This window comes from Ambystoma mexicanum, chromosome 7p (assembly GCF_040938575.1).
Source record: "Ambystoma mexicanum isolate Mex_15411 chromosome 7p, UKY_AmexF1_1, whole genome shotgun sequence".
In the NCBI taxonomy this organism is placed as follows: domain Eukaryota; kingdom Metazoa; phylum Chordata; class Amphibia; order Caudata; family Ambystomatidae; genus Ambystoma; species Ambystoma mexicanum.
This window is the reverse complement of record NC_090939.1, coordinates 495,428,962-495,450,048: the sequence shown is the minus strand read 5'-3', so window position 1 is coordinate 495,450,048 and position 21,087 is coordinate 495,428,962. Positions and strand designations below refer to the sequence as shown.

Genomic DNA, 21,087 nt, shown 5'->3' with positions numbered 1-21,087 from the left:
TTTATCCAGCACAGGGTCTGGCATGGATTCACATGGTCATGAATATTCACCGTCAGGCTGTGAATCCTCGTTAAAGAGAATCAGTTTAGTTTCTGAACTGTCTTTCTAATAGTACCCAATCACCGCTCTCTGGGTCATATTGCCCCAGCCAATGACTGCCGTCTACCTAAGCCCCTCCTCTGGCAGCCAGGTTCAGATTTCTACCGCACGTTCAAGTGTTGGGAGGCCACGTGCTTTAGCTCTCCAGCTTTTACTGCGTTTTGCATTTTTTCGAAGAGTTTACGCTTATATTTTTGGTCAATCAAGCCTCAAGCTACACCGATTCTACTTCCGATCTATGGGACCCGTTTTCTGAACTTTCTATGCCCCTCGAGGGCATCTTTGTCAGTTTCCACTTCTCGGAGGATTCCAGAAGGTCTTTGAGGCCTACCCTGCGTGGTCATGACCCAGGACAACACCTGTTGGACGCAAGCTGTTCAGGAGCTGCCCTGGATGCGGGCTACAGAACATCTTTAAGGCGGATGAGCACTCTCGGTGCCTCTATTGACTTCACAACAACAAATCGCACGTGGAGAAGGACTGTGCGTTTTGTAAGAACATGTCTGAACGGATAATGAGGGATTGTCTTACTCGACTAGCCAACTGGCTGGAAGGGAAGAGCCCAATAACAGGTGAGAAGAGGAAGAAGTCTGAGTGGTCTTCTAAGACCTTTGAGGGCGCTCCGGCGACCCCAACAAAAGGCAAAGCACCGCAGGGCTGCGTGCACCGGTTGGTCAGGCTCCTCAGCTGCCAGGCAGGGCGCATTATCACCAACGCCATCAACCACGAGTAACGCTCTGGCTACGGGGAAGAAATTGGAGAACCCGGGTAAGCTTTGGGAGAAGTCACGGTCAATCCTGGCTGAGACAGCCGAGGGGGAACGAGGCGGTGACCCTCCAACTCCCCCAAGGTGAAGGCCTCTGGCGCGCCCTAAGTCGCAAAGGCCCTGATTCACCCGGCTAAGGCCTCGATAGAGGGAGTCGTGGTGGCCCTGGCGAAGCCTGCAGAGGCTATCCCAGTGCAGAATACCTCTGGGCCTAGAGTTTCCCTGCCACAGCGGAGAATCCTCCTTTCAGCCTATCAATAAGACCCCCGTGAAACCCCGGGTGGTGAAAGAGTGGGGCTGGGTCCTGATGGCCATTACTGACAGATGCCACCTCTGAAGATGAGCGGGCTGGCATCGCAAAGATCCTGGACTAGAAGTTCAAGGATGTCCAGTCCTACTGGAGGGATCCCGACGAGGCGGACTAAGAAATCTGTGCCGACGAGGAACTGTGGGCCGTGGAGGAGACGACGAAGTATCCTACTCCCAACCATCGCTCCCGTCTCAACTTGTGCTTATGCCACAAGACATCTCTGTACACAAGGCCTGAATAGCCATCAGGATGGCTCCCGAGTTAAGGACAAGGTTGCCCTTACACCCCCCCCCCCCTGCAGATGATCCAGCAGAGCCTGGACCGTCAGAAGCCTGCCGAGCAAGCAGAGAACTCATCCCCCTCCTCATTTACAGCCTTTGCCTCCTTCCCCCTCTTCCGAGGGATGAGACGAACGGGGCGGATGACCATGGTGATGACGGAATGGACCTTCAATCACCACCCGCTCGGGCCTCCCCTCCTGACAAAATTGGCTCCTTCCACGCCATGATCATCAGGGCATCTGAGCTCTTCCAGCTCTGCCATAAAGAGCAGAAGGAAGGTTTCCTCTACCAACGGCGGGAGGCCAAGAAGAACACTGTCCTTGCAGTCCGTTACTGGACGACATCTGGGACGAGGGGCTGGTGCTCCTGAAGAACCTGCCCATGGCTCCTGCTAAGAGGGACCGGTACGAGAAGTAGTGTCCTGGACTCCGCCCGCATGTGCCTCAGGGCACAGCCGTCCCTGGATTCAGTCTTCTCCGCAGTGGCCAAGAAGAAAGCGGCGGGGGCGACTTCTTCAACTTCCCCGCCGGACAACGAGGGGAAGAAACTGGATGCCATGCGACGGCGGGTCATCTCGTCGGCAGCGACGACTAGCGACCAACGCCCTCGCAAATGTGGCATGCTACTACAGGGAGCTGTGGTTTAAGATCGCTCCCCTGCTGGACTTCCGGATGACAAGAGGCCTTGGAAATCCTACAGGAAGTTGAGGTGGCTTCGGACCACGGACATCGCTGACACCGGCTTTTGCCAGATGGGCAACAGCATTTGCCTTCGTCGGCGCGGCTGGCTCAAGGCCACCGATTTCAGCCAGGACGTGCAGACCAGGGTTCTGGACATGCCTTTCAACAGGAACAACCTGTTTGGCAAGACGGTGGACAAGTCACTGCAGGCCATCAAGGCGGACACCGACTGTTCAATGGCGACGGCCGTCCTTTCGGAACTCCGGAGGCAAGCAAGGTGCCCCCAAAGGATTTGGCGGCGGTTCCTTGCCGTAACGCCAAGCGGCCCGCTCCTCGTCGCAGGAAGCCTACAGAGGATGTGGCAAGATGGGAGGATGTGGTCGGCAAGGCTGCGGCTAAGCAGGACTGACCCGGCCATGGCGTCGGGCCCCCACCCAAGCACCCTGGTGGGAGGCCGCTTGGCGAAATTCATCAGTGTGTGGGAGTCAATCTCCATTGACCTTTGGGTGCTAGATGCCCTGGCCCACGGGCACACCCTGGAATTTCAGGTGTCCCTGTATACCACCTGTGGCCAGGAAGGAAAACCACGTACCACAACTACTTCTGGTGGTACGAGCGATGCTAAGGAAGGGAGCCATAGAACTTGTCCCTAAAAGGCTCCGGTGTACGCGCGGTACTTTCTCTTCTGGAAGAAGACCGGCGGTTGGCGACCCATCATGGACCTTCGTCTAAACAAGTACATCGAGTCTCAAATTCCGGATGGTCGCCCTCCAGCATGTGCTGGGGCAGGTGGAGGGAGTCGATTTCCTATCGTCGCTGGACTTGGCGGATGCCTACTTCCATATCCCCATTCAAAAGGGACATCGCAAATTCCTACGATTCGTGGTCCAGGGGCGGCACTACCAGTTCAAAGCCCTTCCCTTCAGATTGAAGTCAGCGCCCAGGGTATTCAAGTGCCTGGCACCAGTGGTGGCGCGGCTTCACGTCTACCACTACCTGGGCGACTGGCTCAGCCGAGCAAAGTCAAGAGAACTCTCCGTTGATCACACAGCAAAGACCGTCCAACTGCTCACGGATCTGGGATGCTCTTAACTTTGTGAAATCCCACTTGGTACCGTCTCAAGTCACCCTGTTCCTGGGAGCCAGACTTGACAGTGGGGCGATTGGCCTCCCCGTCGGAGGACTAAGGCCATCCTGGGCAAGGTACAATGGCTGACCATGAAGGTGGCCAGTGTGAGGTCCATGAAGTCCCTACTATGCATGATGTCGTCATGCATCTACCTTGTGAGCCTATGCAGGTTGCGGATGCGACCACTGCAGGAGTTCCTTGACACCCGTTGGATGCAAGCGGCGGGCAGTTTCAAGGACAGGATTTCACTCAAGGAGACGTTACGCCAAGCGATCTGGTGGTGGGGCACCCACGCTCATCTAGCAGCGTGCTTGGACTTCCAGACCCCGGCACATCAGGAAACAGTGACTGGTGCCTCCCTGGAGGGGTGGGGAGCACACACCGGAGATGTCTAGGCAAGAGGCCTTTCTCTCCCGGAGGAGAGGTCTCTGCACATCAATGGATCTGAGCTGTGTTCGGTGCCCTCGGGTCGTTCCTTCCATCCCTCAAGAGCAAGGTGATGATCTTCACCACCACCACGTTGTTCTACATCCGGAAGCAGGGGGCACCAGATCCCCAGCCCTATCCTAGGAAGCGCAGGATCTGTGGCACTGGGACATTGCCCAAGGGATGTTTCTGGTACCCTTCCATCTGGCAGGAATGAAGAACACCATCGCCGACTCACTCAGCAGGATGCTGCGCTCGTGCCATGAGTGGGAGCTGCGGCAGGATCAAGTGGATCTCTTATTCCCATGATGCGCAATCCCCAGATCGACATTTACGAAGAACGCCAAGTGCCGGAAGTTCCCCAGCAGTTTTCCCCAGCCGGGGAGCATGGGCGATGCCTTGTCATTTCCCTTGGACGGCTTATTCCTGTATGCTTTCCCGCCGTTGCGACTCATCCGTCAACTCAGAATGTCCTGGTGCAGGATCATCCTCGTCGCACCAACGTGGCCGAGGCAGATTTGGTTCCCAGACATGTCAGCGTCCTCCCTCCTATCCCCCCAATCAAACTGCTGATGGACGCAGATCTTCCCGCCAGAGGAGGCGCCATCCTCCACCATGACCCGGGGTCGCTGAACCTGCAGGCCTGGCTCCTGCAGCACTAGAGTTCAGAGGGTACAATATCCTGGCGGACTGCAAGGAGGTGCTTGCGAAGTCCAGGGCGTCCTCGACTCTCGTGCTATGGACACAAATGGAAGAGGTTCTGTCTGGTGCCGTGCACAGATTAACCCCTCAAGTGCTGCCGTACTTGCTATCGCTGGCCAAGGCGGGGCTGGCACATGCCTCCATCACGATCCATCTGGCTGCTATCTCCCGCTACACCAGAACTCCAGGGCGCTTGTCACTATGGTCCCATCGTCTGGTGAAGGAGTTCATGAAAGGACTGTTCGATCGTTCCCGCAGGTGAAGGCCCCAGCTCAACATGCTGACCAGTCTCATGGGGCTGCCATTTGAGCTGCTGCATTCGGCACCATTGAAGTTCCTGTCATGGACAGCGTTTCTTGTGGCAATCACCTCTGCACAACGAGTGAGATCAGGCCCTCTCTTGTAAACCTCATACATGACATTCCACGAGACGAGGGTGGTGCTGAGGACGCACCCCTCTTTCATGCCCAAGGTGCTGTCGGACTTCCATCTCAACAAGCCCTTGGTGTTACATGTTTTCTTCCTGTCACCTTTGTCACTGGCTGAGAGGACTTTGCACTCGCTGGATGTAGCTAGAGCGCAAAAATTTTATGTGGTCCACACAGAGCCTTCGGAAGACGTCGCAACTGTTTCTGAACTTTGGACCTGTGAACCAAGGGAAGGCCACCTCAAAGGCTTTCATTTACAGATGGCTCTCCGGCTGCATCATACACTATCACCGGTTGGCAAACCGACCGTTGCCCAGCCGAGAGCCCATTCGACCAGAGCGATCGCTGCTACCATGGCATTCTTGTCTGGTGTGCCCTTGCTGGACATCTGCAGGGCTGCTACGTAGAGGTCGACTCACCTTCACGAGATTCTACTTCGTGGACTGGGATTCCAGGGAGGAGTCCAGGGTCACGCAGGCAGTGCTGCGCCACCTGTTCACCCGAAGGTGGGCCTGGTGAGGAGGTAAGAGTTGAGTTGCTTAATGTTGAGCCTTGCCACCTCCGTGGTCGTGCATGTGTACTGCTATGTATTGATGAGCATGTGAATCAATGCCAGACCCCATGCTGGAGAAAACAAATTACAGGTAAGTAACTGTTTTCCAGCATGGGTCTGGCATGGATTCACATGCAGACCCTCCCCCCTCAGCGGCTCTTTTGGTCCTACTGCCAATTTGGGTTACCACATCTAAAGATGGCTCCCAGAGGGGGGGGGGGGTAGGTAGAGGGCAGTCATTGGATGGGGCCAGTATGACCCAGAGACCAGTGATGACAGTTCAGAAACAAAACTGATTTTTTTTTTTTTTCTTTACCGAGGATTCCCAGCCTGACCGGGAATATTCATGAGCATGTGAATCCATGCCAGATCCATGCTGGAGAACAAGTTACAGGTAAGTAACGTGTTCCACGCATGACAAGGAAAAGGGGGTTGGGGTGGGGATAGGACAAAACAATCTTATTAGGCCTGGTTATTCAGATCGCAAGTGGAGGGGGGAGGGAGAAGTGCAGCTGACTTAAGTGCTGCCAGCTGGTGGCTCATTAGTGCAGAGACAAGGGTCTGTCGGGTTGCAGATACAGATCCTTAAGTGCTGGGTAAGCTTGGAGGCAGTACGAGGGCAACTGGACAAGTTGCACTTGGATGTGGGCTTCAAACAGATCCTCATGACCAGGGCAAGGACATCAAGAGAGTTGGAGATGACGGTTAGAGAGGGCTGTCGGAGTGTGTCGGCCAAAGGTGTAGGAGAGAAAGTAGTGGCGAAAGCCTCAACTGACAACGCGCTTCACGGGCCAGATTACCGAGAAGGTGGGTGGCAGTGCGGGAGTCGGCTTGACCCGAGTGGTAGAGGGAGGTGGGGGGGGGGGAGAAAGTGGCCACTTAAGAGTGGTGAGAGGTTTGAGATGGGGCGGTCTGAAGAGATCAGAACATCCAGGGTGTGCCCTGCAGAGGGAGTCGGGCCAGAGGATGAATAGATAGAGTTGCAGAGGTTGTGAAAGAGCCCTGAATAGGGGCTATTGGCATAGAGGTGGCTGTTCAAGTCTCTGAGGAGAAGTTGAGGGGTAAAGGCAAGGAGGGAGGAGATGTCAGTCCACTCTGAGAGGAAGAGGGTGACCTGGCCTGGTGGCCTCTAGATGGTGGCCAGTGAGAGGCCAGGAGAGTGTGCCTGCAGACCGGAATAGTCCTGCGTTGGAATGACAGAAGTAGGGATCCACGGTGGGAAAATCCACTCATGACAGAGCTGGCTGTGAACCAAGTCCATCCATAAGTCTCTTCCAGGAGACTGCAGATGTCAAGAATGTTTGACAGCAGAGCACGAGTGGAGTAGTGATGTGGAACAAGTTGCGCCATTTGAAGAACCCACACGGCTGGACATGAACTAGACTATCTTCGCCAACAGAAAACTAATTGCCACAGCACCACCGATTCAGATCCTCTGGAGTGACCACCTCATCCCATTCGTCATTGCATTGCCCTCCCCAATTACCAAGAAACTCTACAAACCATTGTGGAACAGATTTTGTCTTTATTGAGGATTGCCAGCCTGACGGGGAATATTCATGAGCATGTGAATCCATGCTGGAGAACAGTTAAAGGTAAACTTGTTCCTTCTACCTAAAACCCCTGCCCGCAGTCATCCGCTCATGCAATCTTAACTGCTACAAGTACACAGATGACACCCAGATCCTCATCCATCCCAAAATCACAAGGCTTAGGCAGTCCGGACCTGTCATCCTGTCTCTCAGATATTGACCACTGGATGACGATTAACCACCTCATCCTCAACCCGGGACAAATCCTAAGTCTGCGGGAAAACTGCATGTTATGCAATATTATATGCATTACCCTTTGGGAGACTACACCAACCTTGTCCTCCTGGCAACAGGTAACCCAACCTTTCGTAGAAGTCTGCACTACACAGGTTGGTGGTGTGGCTGAGCTGCCAGGTGAGCAGTATGGTTTTTTTTAATTCTCCAGCATTGGATCTTTCATGGATTCACATGCTTAGAATATTCCCAGTCTTCAGACTGGGACCCCTCGGTACACATATATAGCCTTTTCCTATAGGAAAACTTCCGACACTTTTGTGTCCTATGTACATCCTTTTGGGGCCCGCATACGCATGCCCCGTAGGATGTTGCAGTATAAAAGCCCCACCCCCGCGGCTCCCTTCAGATTTCAACCGTCTCCAAAGTAGTGGGATCTCCTCGCGTCGTCTTACTATTTTGTACAAGGTTGTGTACTTGAAGTTGGAATTAGGTGAATTTTTCCTTCATATCGGGAAAGGCGCTGGTTCCTCCGTGCTTGGCGTGCGGCTTGAAAAAGTTTACGAGGGGGATGGACATATGGATTGTATATACTGTCTCCACCCTCATCAATCGGCTGATAACTGACATATGCAAAGGGTTTTCTCAAAAGACCCTCAAAGACCGAAATCGACGGCTGGTGGCATGGTTGAATGATGGAGCGGGGGCATACCCCCCTTCGGAGGTAGGCTCCACACAATCGGCAAAAACATCACACTGCGCTGTATCGTCGGAACCACCGGCGAAGAAATCTCAACCGGCAGAGTCTCATCTCGGAGTCATTCAGCTAAAGAATCTTCGACAAGAAAATCGTCATCTTTGTCAAAGCATGACAAGGAAAGGCCGAAATCCTCCTCGGGCGATCACCATAGATCGACCATGAGTCGGGTAAAAGCAGGCCAAGTGCAGAAAAGGCGGGACGGCCTAAACCACCTGCTAAGCCACCATCAACGGCGGTCCAGTCATCGGCCTCTTCCCTACCACTGACTCACGTGGGGATCTACCGTCCCGCCGACAACTACAGCGACGTTGGCCTCGCCGACTGAGGTTCTACTGGAGGCCTGAGGTTTTCGATCCGATCCCTCCGGATACTTTGCTGCAGGAACAAGCAGCGTTGCTGTCCTCGGGATTGGACGAGAGCAGGGGAATAGGTGGCCCGGCAGACCTCGGGCTACGAGTGGTTGACAAGTCGTCGACGAGGGGATCTGGAGTTCCGCTGTCTGCCCCTCTTCTCAATCCTCAATCTGTTTTGTCATTGGAGATTCTGTCCTCGCTTCAGTCTTTAGTACAGTCGTTGGACCAGAGACTACCTCAGGTAAACATGCCACAGTCACCCGTCGACGAGCCGGGCCCGTCCCGTCCACCGACTCACTTGCGCACATCAGTCTCAGCACCACAGGCACCCCAAGAGGATGGTGAGCTGCCAGATTCGGAGTCTGACAGAGGAGCCATGTCGGATATCTCCATCCCCCTCCAGGGATCCAGCCTGGGAGTCAGAGGTGGAATTAGAAGCACACTCGTCGAGAGAAGCAAAACAAAGATCAGCACCGTTCTGGGGGGAAGAGTATCAGCCTGTCGACGAATGGGAACAAATAACGACAGATCAATGGGTGCTGGACACAATAAGGAACGGATATTCTCCACAATTCAAGCGCCGCCCTCTGCACATTCCACCTGCATTCGTTGCTCATTCCCATCTGAGGGTACTGCAACAGGAGGTAACACTCAAGGTGCGATAGAATTAGTTCCAGCATCACAGAAATGTCAAGGGGTTTACTCAAGATACTTCGTCGTGAAAAGGCCAAACGGAAAATGGCGTTCCATTCTAGACTTACGCGATCTCAAGTCCTTAAAGAGCCTAAAATTCAAAATGCTCACGCACCAGGAAGTGATCCGAGCCATTCAAGAAGGGGATTTTCTGACGTCCCTGGATTTGCAGGACGCGTACTTCCATATTCCAATGTGTCGGAAGCACAGGAAGTTCCTGAGGTTTGTGATGGGGCGGACTCACTACCAGTTCCCGGTTCTTCCCTTTGGGCTCAAAACCTCCCCAGAACGTTCACGAAATGTCTGGCCCCAGTAGCGGTCTGGCTAAGAAGGCAGGGCCACCATGTATACCCGTATCTCGACGACTGGCTGGTAAGGGGATCCTCCCCAGCGACCAACACAAGTTTGCAAGCCACCATGCAGCATCTACAACAGCTGGGATTCTCCATAAACTTTGAAAAATCCTCGCTGATGCCATCGAGAACGTTGGTGTTCCTGGGGGCACAGTTCGAGCCCCAGTCGGGGCTAGTGAAGCCTTCCCTCGACAGAATCTCGAAACTCAATCAACTGGGTCGACTACGGCGAAACACCAAGCTTTCAGTGAGAAAATACATTTCGGTCCTAGGGGCCATGGCATCCTGCATCCATCTGGTGGCCAACTGTCGCCTATTCATGAGGCCAGTTCAGGAGTTCCTCGCGGACTGGTGGACACAGGCCCAAGGATCGTGGTCAGACAAGATAATCGACGACAAACTGCTTCGGACTGTTCAGTGGTGGCAGAGTTTCCACAACCTGAACAGTGGTGTACCCCCCTACAGGAGCCGGAGTTCCAGCTAACCATAGTCACGGATGCGTCTCTAACCGGTTGGGGAGCTCACATGGGCACTCTTCAAACGCAAGGTCGTTGGTTTCAAACTGAGTCACTCCTACACATCAATGTGTTAGAGCTCAGAGCAGTGCGATGGGCCTTGAAGGCGTTCCTACCACACATCAAGGGATCGAGAGTACGAGTGCTGACGGACAATACGACGGCCATGTTTTATTTGAGATAACAAGGGGGGGGGACGCGATCCAGGACCCTTTCCATGGAGGCCCAGAAAGTGTGGCATTGGGCATTAAAGCACGAGATATCCATTGTGGCTCACCATCTCCCGGGAGTGAGGAACTCCCAAGCGGATTCCCTCAGCAGAAGGATGGCCCAGATACACGAATGGGAAATGGTCACAGTTCAGCTGACGAAAGTTTTCGAGAAATGGGGTCACCCCCCACTGGACGTCTTCGCAACGAAGGAAAACAAATGCGAGCAATTCGCAAGCAGATGGCCTCTGGGGGGGGGTTCCATGGGGGAGGCGTTCTCCTTCCCATGGACGGACAAGTTCCTTTACGCTTTTCCTCCAGTCCCCCTCATACGGAGGACGGTGCAGTGGATATGCAGGTACAGTTGCCGAGTAATTCTAGTGGCACCGTACTGGCCGAGGCAACCGTGGTTTTCCAACCTGCTTCACTTGTCGCTGGAACAACCAATAGCGTTTCCGAAGGTCCCCAACCTACTGTACCGGGACAAAGGTACGGTGTGGCATCACGACCCGGACAGTCTCAACCTCACAGCCTGGCTCCTGACTTTTCGTAATTTGGTACCTTAGACGTTTCGGAGGATTGCCTGAAAATTCTGCAAGCAGCTCGGGCCCCTTCTACCAACAAATCTTACGCCTATAAGTGGCGAAGGTTCTGTGAGTGGTGTCGAGGACAAGGACTACACCAGTTACAGGTGACTCCGGAGCAAGTTCTGCCTTATCTGCTTCACTTGGCAGAGGGGGTTTTATCTTTCACATAGATAAAGGTGCACCTGGCGGCCATCTCTAGGTTCACGAGGAAGGGTGTCATCTCCTTTATTCAGCGACAGGTTAGTGAAACACTTCATGAGGTTTATTTCGAACTTTTCCCCCAGTAAAGTTTTCCACCAACATGGAGTCTCGACGTGGTACTGGCAGGCTTAATGAAACCACCCTTTGAGCCTATGACCACTTCGGCCATGAAATTCATATTGTGGAAGTTGGCGTTCTTAATTGCTATCACATCAGCTAGGAGAATCTCGGAACTGCAAGCGTTGGTCGTAGACCCTCCATACCTAAGATTCTTTAAAGACCAGGTGGTTCTGGCAACTAATCCTCCTTTCGTTCCAAAAGTTCCTACAGTGTAGCGCAAACACTCGTCCATTGTCCTCCCTACTTTCTTCGCGACCCCATCATCGGCAGCGGAAAAAGCTCTTCATACCTTGGACGTTAAGAGGGCCCTAAAATTTTACCTACCTAGTACGCAAGAACTCTGGTCTACTCGACAACTGTTCATCGCGTATGGTCCGTCGACGAGAGGACATGCAATTTCTAAGCAAGGACTGGCTCGGTGGGTCTCGTCGACTATTGCGTTTTGCCACTCCAAGGCCAGAAGGCCGCTGCAAGGGCATGCTAGAGCCCATTCTACAAGATCAACGTCCTCTTCAGCAGCATTATGGGCAGGAATTCCGCTAACGGACATATGCCAGGCTGCAGCATGATCGGTGCCCCACACGTTTACCCACCACTACTGCCTTGCGAGGCAGCATGCGGATGAGGAGCAGTCCTGCGCCATCTGTTTCAATAAGGTAAGCTCTACACTGTGGAGAGTTTTTCTACCTGTTGGTGACCATATGCTTAATGGAGGTACAGATATATGGGTAAACTTATTTCTTGTGTACCTATGTATTTTTTTGTGGGTGTATGTTGCATTGCATTCTCACCGCCGTCTTCCAGTTTACTGCTATACAATCTATTCTAAGCATGTGAATCCATGAAAGATCCAATGCTGGAGAAGGGAATAGTTTCTTACCTATAACTCCATTTCTCAAGCATTGGTATCTTTCATCGATTCACATGCGCCCGCCAGCCTCCCCGGGATGCAATGTATATGCTTGATAGGTTTAACCCTTCCTACTTTGGAGGGGCCGAAATCTGAAGGGAGCCGCGGGGCGGGGCTTTTATACCACGACGTCCTACGGGGCATGCGTATGCGGGCCCCAAAAGGACATAGATAGGACACAAAAGTGTCAGAAGTTTTCCTATAGGAAAAGGCTATATGTGTACCGAGGGGTCCCAGTCTGACGACTGGGAATATTCTAAGCATGTGAATCCATGAAAGATACCAATGCTGGAGAAATGGAGTTACAGGTAAACTATTCCCTAACTGCACACTCTGGACATTAATATATTACTGGTACATGTAGAGTAATACTGAGATTGGTGTATAAAAAAGGGTTTGGGAATAAAACAAAGGTTACACATATATTCTGAAGCAAGTCATTACTTTTGAACCCCCAATGCAAAATAAATTGACACTTTCCTGGAAGTAAGGTAAAGCACAGTCAAAGGTTAAGTGAGTTAAGACGTCTGGGACTCCTGCACTACAAATTGAAGGTCGGCGGCAGCAATGGGCAAACTTCAGATCAGCAGCACTTCACGGTTTCAGCTCCTCGCAGATCTCGCAAATGGCACCACTGTGGTTCTCAGATACCACTATGAACTTTCCACACATCTGCAGTCCAGCACTCTGAGGAGGCTCAGACTTGGTTAGCCCTGCTTCCTGGGAGTCCAGGGATCTTCCTGGAGTTCGGGTCCGACTGGACACCCTGGCACTTCGGTTCCTGCAGCAGCAATGGAAGTACAGCCATTTCTGAGGATTTCCAGGGGAGCTCGTCTTGGGGCCGATTGGTCCCACCAACCCAAGGGGTGAATTTGTCTTTTGCATTTCTTCACTAGTTGAGGCGAATTCAGAGCTGCAGCAAGGCTTCACCGAGCAAACCAGCGGTCCAGCAGTTGCAGCAGGCGTCTCTTCCAAGTTGTTCTGCGGATTCCTTCATCCAATGGTCGACTCAGCCTTCCAAGCCAAAAGCCTTGCCTTTTATGTACGTTCCCCCATTAATTAGCAGACTAGCTGTCGCTCACACAGCAGGGTGGCTGTTCTCAAGACAGCCCTCCAGCCAATCACCCATGGGTGCATTCCTGTAACCAAGGAGACTAAGCACAGGGAGTTGCAGGCACCATCTCGCCCTGCTAGATACGCTGGAGCCAGAGGTGGGCTTCACTCATGAATCCATCCAGACAATTTACAATGTGTCCAAACCTATTTTGGCGCGCAGAGTATATCTCAGGACCTTTCCAACATTGCAGCCCGCAGTAAAAACACATAATGGTAGTAAAAAGTAAACCACTTCCACCAGCAATTAATCGTGGAAAGGGTAACACAAAAATGCTACTTGAGAAATTAGACAAAGGGGATACGAAGTAACCCCTACAGCACCCTATTGTAAGATGGTGTGTGCTGGGTCTAGAAACTTACAAAATGTAAGTAGTCAATCTCACTTCAGTGCTCTTGTGAACTGTAGTTTCACCAAGAGAAGGTATTTAAACCGTTGGGACTTCCCTGTGCCACTGCAGTGAAGGTGCTCTGTCACAATGTAAAGATGCCTATGGAGTGTCAGACTAGTCTAAAGAAATCACAGAAAAATAGAGAGTTGGAGGGGGGTATAAGGGAGGGGGGGGGGGTTGTTCTCCCAGGTTAGAATTTTAAAGTCCTAAAGTCAGCAAAAAGAGCTGGGGGTCTCTAAGGTAGAAGGGAATTAACACATTTCTGAGAATTCTCCCTAACGCGCCCTCACCCGTTTTGGACACTTGTCCTCTGCTCTGTATAAAGGTTCTGTATGTAATTTATTACCAAAAATGCTCTGCCCTGTTATTTTCATTAAATACCTGGGATTTTGAGGCACTAGGCCTACTTGGATAGCAGGGAAGGACTTGTATTTTGCCCTATAGGTATAAGGCTCTTATTAAATTTTTATTTTTCTTTGGTTCATTGCATGGGTTTCATATCTACTGCATAGTTTTACCGGCTCATATTCTTGTCCCCTTACTTTTGTGAGCTCCCACTGTACAAGAACTAACCCAGTGTTTCTGTGGAGAGGGTGCTGGGGGGGGGAGAACAGGCACGACACTGCCACGCCCTAGCATGAACTTCTTCCCTTCAGTTCTGTACTTTGCATCAAACTGGTCGGATGCCTGTTTTCTTTGCCCTGCTTCCCCACTACACTTGAATACAGTATCTGTAAACTTTCCCTTCTATCCCTTTGGTCTCCCCTTTAAGCCAGGTGTTCATAGGGTTATTTTAGGTGTAGTTGGCTTGAGTTTGTAAGGTTAATTTTCTAAAGATTAATCTAGTATTTCTCCCCTCCTGTCTGTCTTCTGAGTGCTGTTAAGCTCACTGTTCTAGTACACCACCCCACAGCTCCTGAAGTCTTCCTTGCTGCTCGGCTTACTTTCATACTATAGCTAGATTTAAGCGTCAATTGTCATGTTCAACTTGGGTGGACTTGCAGAAATCTCACAGGTCTGATTCTGAAAGTCCATCTCAACATCACTCCACCCCATGTCTTACGTAGCAAAGGCAACTATGGACTGGACCAGGAGTTCGGTAGCCACTACAGTGAGTACTAAATTGATGATCATTGATGCATTCCTTCTTTGGTTAGTGCAGATGGCAAACTTGGGATTTTCTAACATGCAGTTAGAACTAACTTAGTCCATTGAGAGGAAGCACTGATTTATTCTGTGTAGGACCTTGACAACCACTGATTAGATATAACCTGAGATCTCAATTGACTTTGGTCCTTGTTTACATTTAATAAGGTAGAGATATTAGAATAAGTATCAGATTTTAAATTACCCAGGACCTATCTCCTTGAAACAAGAACCTTTTGTACCCTATTTGCGCACTGCATTTGCATATACCTCTGTCTTTTGAAATCAGTAATTTGACTATTTTGCTCCTTTCCTAAGCACTCAAATTGATTACTGCATCACAGATTCCAAACACAATAGAGCTGGGGATCCTTTGGTAGCAAATGTAAATGGCAAAATTGAAACGTGTTCCATCCAGTAAATCAATCCTGAAACAATGTTATTTAAAATGCTCAAAGCTGGCTTATATTTCAAATTTTTAATAATTCGAACTGGTTGGCATGTCTAGATTGGAGGATCGCCCAAGAGGAAGTGATGGCTTCGGTGATAGAGGTGGCTTTGGCAGGAATGACCGTGGTAACAGTCGCTGGTCTGATGAGAGAAACGAAGATGATGATTGGTCTAAACCACTTGCAGCTAGTGAAAGACTGGAACAGTAAGTTGTCTTCAAAAATGTGGATATATTTTAATGCTTTGATTGGAATATGTCCTCCAATGTGCAAGATATTTAAGACCCAAGGCAGGGCATGTGCTACCCATGTTGAATGTAAGCTTCCCCAGAAACGCACCCCTCCCCACCCCTCCCTTACTGAGGGGCAATAAAGGACACACCCCAGGAGGGGAATGGGACCAGGACCAAGTGCGGGTGGGATCAAAAGGGTTTTATATAAATCAATATAGGGCATGTAAAGGACTCTGAGAACTGTCTGACAATAGCAAAGACAGGCCTACATATTTACAGAACGTCATGGGTGACGCAAGCTATAGGGGGCACATAATCGTGGGGATTGGGTGGTGATGTCTAGGGGGTATACATTGTAGAAGGTTGTTCCTTCAGGATTGGTGGACGTTGGTGCAGCCCCGTGTGGGTTTGGAAGGTCAGCTGGGCTAATCTGGGTGGAGGGCCGGGCCGGACATGCCTTGTAGTGATGATTGGTAACTAAACTGACATTTGCCCTTGTGGCCACACATTCACACCCATTTGTTACACTTCATGCTTCCGTTGGCTTATCTCCTGTAGCACTGACCTTAGGTCAATAGGCAGGAACATTGATATGCAGTAGGAAGTGTCGCCATACATCAGTTATAAAGATACCTTAGGTACAAACAGGCTAGTCCCATGTGCATGGTCAGGGGCATGTGAGGAGTTACTCAATCATCCTGTCTTGTTGGTTTTGGTGAGGGATGGTATTATGATCTTAGTGTAAGGGTTGGCGCCCCCCTTTTGGGGGCCATTAACTTGGTCGGCAGAGATACTACTGGCCTGTGGGGAGCATGTAACTGGTGCCTGAGACGGTGGGATTTAGGACCAGGTAGCTCATAAGTCATGGAGTCGTGTTGTGGCGGCCTCTGACAAGGGGAGGGGGATGCTTGAAATGGGTCCAGCAGGGTCGGGAGGCGAGGCTGTGCTGTTCTAACACCAGCTATCTCTGGAGGGCCTGGGCGGGAGGAGGGGGAGAGGGCCTTGCAGCTCTGTGCACGGCATCCTGCACAAGGCGGTGTACTGTCCCTTGGGTGAGGGGCAAATAACACGTGGGGTCTGTAAGATTTGTATGTATTTGCATTTGAAGGGATACTAACTGGGAGCCATACCTTTTTAGCACAAGTCACATCTTAGTTGACATACGAACATGTGGTAGTGTTGGGCAGGTGTATGTGTAAAGAGGGCAACACAGGTTGCATATTGTCGTCAGGTTAACCAGTCTTTGTACATCTTCAAATTATAAACAATATAATACTCTTTACCCATTCTTCACGTTACCAGCGAACGTTAGTCAACACGACCTATATTACATAAATGTTTTCTACATATTACAAGAGTTCTCGGGGTAGGCAGGGGTGTGGAGTGCCAGTGTAACGCTGGGGGCTTGGTACAGGGTCAGGGCATGCTGGTTTCAGTTACTTCCTAATGTTCCTGTTCATGGCTGGGGCAATGTGTACTGCGGAAGGTTAACCGCTACAGTGTCTTGTTTTGTTGGTGGTTCGTGTCTGGTAGCTCGTGAGAACGAGTCCTCAGATGATCTGCCATGCGGCGGGGAGTGGGGGAGAAGTGTGGGCCTCTGTGAGCGCAGTCGAGTGGGTGTCAAGCTGCAGCTTTCAGTGTGTACGCTAGCGCTGCCTGGGTTAGATCTAGACGTTTTTTTAACAAAATGGAGTTGGCTTCGTACAAGATGTCGTCTGTGTTCTGCCACATAACGTGGTGGTGCAGCCTCACGTGTCGGTCTGCAGCCGCCGGGGGCCGGTGGGCTGCCGAGTCAGTAGCCTTCACTAGGGTAGGAGATGTAGTGGGGAGGGAGGGGTCCTATTGACCTATCCTCCCCTACAATGTCATTAAAGGAAACTTTTCCTGGGGATCTGGGGTGGGGGGGGGGGGGGGGTCGGGCCAGGTGACTCTATGCGCCCCGCCCCTGACGTGACATTTGGGTTAGTAAATATAGTGGTGCCATGACCTTGGTTCCCATGCACTTTCACTACTTAAGAACATGCTTGTGGATTGCAGCATATTAAAGATCTTTCAGGAAACCTTTCTTCCATATTCTATGGACCCCCCTAAGCGTTTTGTATGTAATACACCTTGTCCTGACTTTATGCAGAGAAGTGAAGCAACAGGCTTTGCTTCACAGTCCTGTTGCTCATTTGCTCTGGGAAACGGACTAGACCTTGCGACTCACTACTTGGAAACTGTTTCCCTTTTTGTCTTTTTATTTATCTGTTTGGGTAACGATTTTACATGTTCTACACCCGAGCTAGTACCCTCAAGTTCCACTTTGCTGTGGAACGCTACCTTGTGGATCGATTCATGACGATATTTCATTGAGACGAGATCACTGTATACAGCTAATATACTGTGGTCTTGTCCCCTTGAAGTCCTTACTTGCTTTACCGGAACCCGCATGCACGCTCCCGAGCAAGTACCCTCAAGTACTGTTTTGACGCTACAACGAGCAGTGAGCAGTCCTTCAGTATTTTTGCTTTCCTCTCATTCTTTGAGTTGAGCCGAGATCGGGTTATTTAGTCCTTAGTAGTGCACACTAGTCTCAGAATCGCGTGTTCGCAACCTTGTGTACATTCAAAATGAGAATGCCGTCAGTCATCTCCAAGGTCTTGGTGTCTCCCAGCCAGCACCCAACCCGCAGAGTTTCACAAAAAGCAATCACATTGACCCCTATTGCCTCAAACACAAAACCCCTAGTACGGATATGTGACTTCTGCTCACCACGAACCGTAACACGGACTACTGCTTTCTCAAATAACTTCAAAGCAAGCTCAGTCTCCATACATTCGTGCACAACCCCTTCAACCATCTGTGCAAATCACTAACTTTTCTCCTTTGTCAACTGTACATCATTCCATACATCTTATCGTACAGATCACACACATGCGAAAATGAACATTTTGCTATAAGAAAGACTAAATGTACATTTTTTGTATACGGAAAACTGACAGAGCCAAATTTAATGTTGGAAATCACTTTGCCATCAACGCTGCTATAATCAGCCTGACAAAATTGTTTGATTCATTAGACATGCAAATCACACTGCAATCAATACAAATACAGCACATTGCTGGTTGAATAGCTCAAGACTCGTGTACAAGAATAACCAATGAGACTCCTCTTAAAGAGGGTCTCCAAAAAACATTCCTACATCTGCGCTCATCGAAATGAGTGACATTTCCTGTTGACTACAAAGATCACCTAAAATTCAGGAAATTACTAAAAACCTGTCTCCAACACCAGACTCAAACTGAAAACAAACAAAGTAAAAAGGATGACTAAACTTAAGAGGATACTGACAACACTAGGATCCGACTAAAACTCCCACAACACCTAGACAGGTGACACAAAGTCAAATGGAACTCAAGCGACGCCCATAAAGACAAAATCAATATCCCAGCCAACATACTATCTCGCCCCATAGTTGCTACCAGGTACCACACTGTCGTAGAATTGTCTAAATGTTAGCAATCAGCACACTCTAACGGAGTTGTGGACATTAGCCAGTACAATGGCCATATGAGTAGGAAAGGAACACAGGTTTTTGATGGAGGTGGAGGCCAGATGTGAAAGGGACTGGGAATACCAAACAAGCCCAGATCAGGACAGTCGCTGAAAATGCTCCCACACCCGATCTGGGCAGATTACACAAACCCAGCGCCGTACTTCAAGACAGAAATACCAACTAACCAATCCACTAACTATTCCCCCCCCTCTGCATACATCTCTCAAACTCAAAACCAAACACAACCACAAACCTACAGCACAACAAACCGCACAAACTTCACTACATTGCAACAAGACAAACAGACTTGCACAACAGTAAACGACTACCGGCAGCACCCCCACGCCCAGCCAACAGACCCACCCGGCTGAGGCTGCCAACAGCACATCAATGCTCCTTTCACTTTTACAGCCTCATCCCACTAACTCGCCCTCCCTCTTTCAGAGCCACCAGGGGACCACCCTGGTGGTGATGGTGCGCAGTACAAATATCCTTTTGTATAAACTACAATACAACCCAGTCAGCCACTCCTGAGGTCAATGACTCATGGGTTAGTGTTGACCAAGAGGTCATATTGCAGGAAACTGACATTTTTACCAATAAAAAACACGAAAAAGAATTATTAAAGAAAATCCAAATAAGCTGCAACATCTGGATCAGCAGAAAGACTAAGAATATGAAGTCAAGACAACTCACAGCTCAACATTTCATACCTACCATTGCTGCCTCAGACACACTAGAAATGTTGCCTTAGTACCTGCTACGAAACATAAGACTTACCAAAAGCCAACAAGAAATTGCTCCACGGAGTGATCATTCTTTAACACATTAGCTTCTAAATGCTCTATTAACAATGGAGGATCAACCAGAGATTAACTCCACTAAAATTCCTTTGAATCGGCAAAATCATAAATTGGTGAAGGCACAAAGAAAACACTATTCCATCTGCCTATGACTGACTTATCCATTGAGCAAAGACTATCTGAAATCAGACCTACTTAATATTTCAACTTTAAAGACAATTGCTTTCTACCACCGAATTAAAAAGCATAATTTTATGTTCAATTGCGTATGCCCACATCCTGTGCGACGCTCTCCAAAGATAGTGACAACAATGAACCCCAGCATGATTATTACAAACAAATGTCTCCAATAAAGAGTCGCTGTGAAAACCGCCTTAAAATCAAAACTTAAACAGACAAGCTATTCGCATGAATAAAAGCACCAGCTCGACATTCTTTAATGAAATGCTGTGCCGCACCATACTTCTCCTTTGATCTTTGTAGAAGTAGTGTCATGAACATCTTCGGAGATATTCTGGCACTGGAAGATATAACGATTGATGTTGAACAAATGGAATTCCTAAGCAACACTGACTTGTCCATCGTCAGATTGTGGATTTCATCTAGTCTGGTGCTCAACACCTTATGGAAAGCTAAGATGGACCTGTTCAGACTAGGGTTTTGTTATCACAAAAGATCTAGATGGAAATTAAACCAACTCCTTGCACATGGCACCTCCAAAAACTAACATCCAAGTGCACCAATTGTACTCCAGTCGAGGCACTCTTAAGATCAACGGGCGAAAAACCATGCATAACAGCCAAAGCTCGCATGTAACTCCAATTTGAGCCTGGCTAGCTGGAATACCTGTGGCCATGCTCATCTCAAATTCGACATACTGGCATTTCAAGAAACCTGGCTGTGGACACATGCACATGGGATGACATGACCTACTACTGCCAGCTAAATCGTCTCAAAGGACGGCCCTCTGGTTTACTAGTAGCTGTCAAAACCAGTGCAGGTCTATACATTCAACCATGGGCAGCCCCAATAACTTCCTACAGCTCGTCAAAATGTCAGATCATTGGGTGATGGCTCTTATCAACGTATACAGAAATCCAGCTTGTGTATCGGACTATTGCTTCTTTGGAAATCTGGAACACCAATCATACTCGCCACGCCCAGTGTCACTAACCTTGTCACTGGAGATCTCAACCCCCGGTGTCTTCCATTAAGAAACTTAAGACCCAACACCCTTGTGTCTAAGTGGATTGCATTGATGAATGAAAGATGTCTCGGATTGGCCAGTGGTTAGCTAATGGTGCATGGGTGGGGGGACCTTCCTCTGCACTAAACCTGGAGTCTAGGATCAACAGCATCATTGACTACGAATATATGGATGAGCAACTGTACACTGCCGCCACTAAACTTGAAATTATACAACTACATAACTATCACCATATGGTCGCTCTACAATGGACCTGGGATTGTACTCTAATCAAACCTCCCTCTTTTTGGGCTAAGTCCTTTCTTATCATTAAAAGTAAAACTTGCTTCTGATGGACCGAAGACAAATTAACTCATCTGAATAAC

The 21,087-nt window shown here is 49.8% G+C and overlaps 1 protein-coding gene across 6 annotated transcripts in view; it reads left to right on the top strand.

Annotated features, from left to right (window-relative positions):
* The window catches only part of DDX3X (DEAD-box helicase 3 X-linked), a 466,925-nt gene that overhangs the window by 202,712 nt on the left and 243,126 nt on the right, over positions 1-21,087 (top strand). For all 6 annotated transcript variants that reach the window (XM_069636525.1, XM_069636523.1, XM_069636524.1 and 3 more), the window contains one exon: positions 15,001-15,147. In XM_069636525.1, the coding sequence (XP_069492626.1) occupies positions 15,001-15,147 (147 nt within the window). The remainder of the gene's footprint in view (positions 1-15,000; positions 15,148-21,087) is intronic.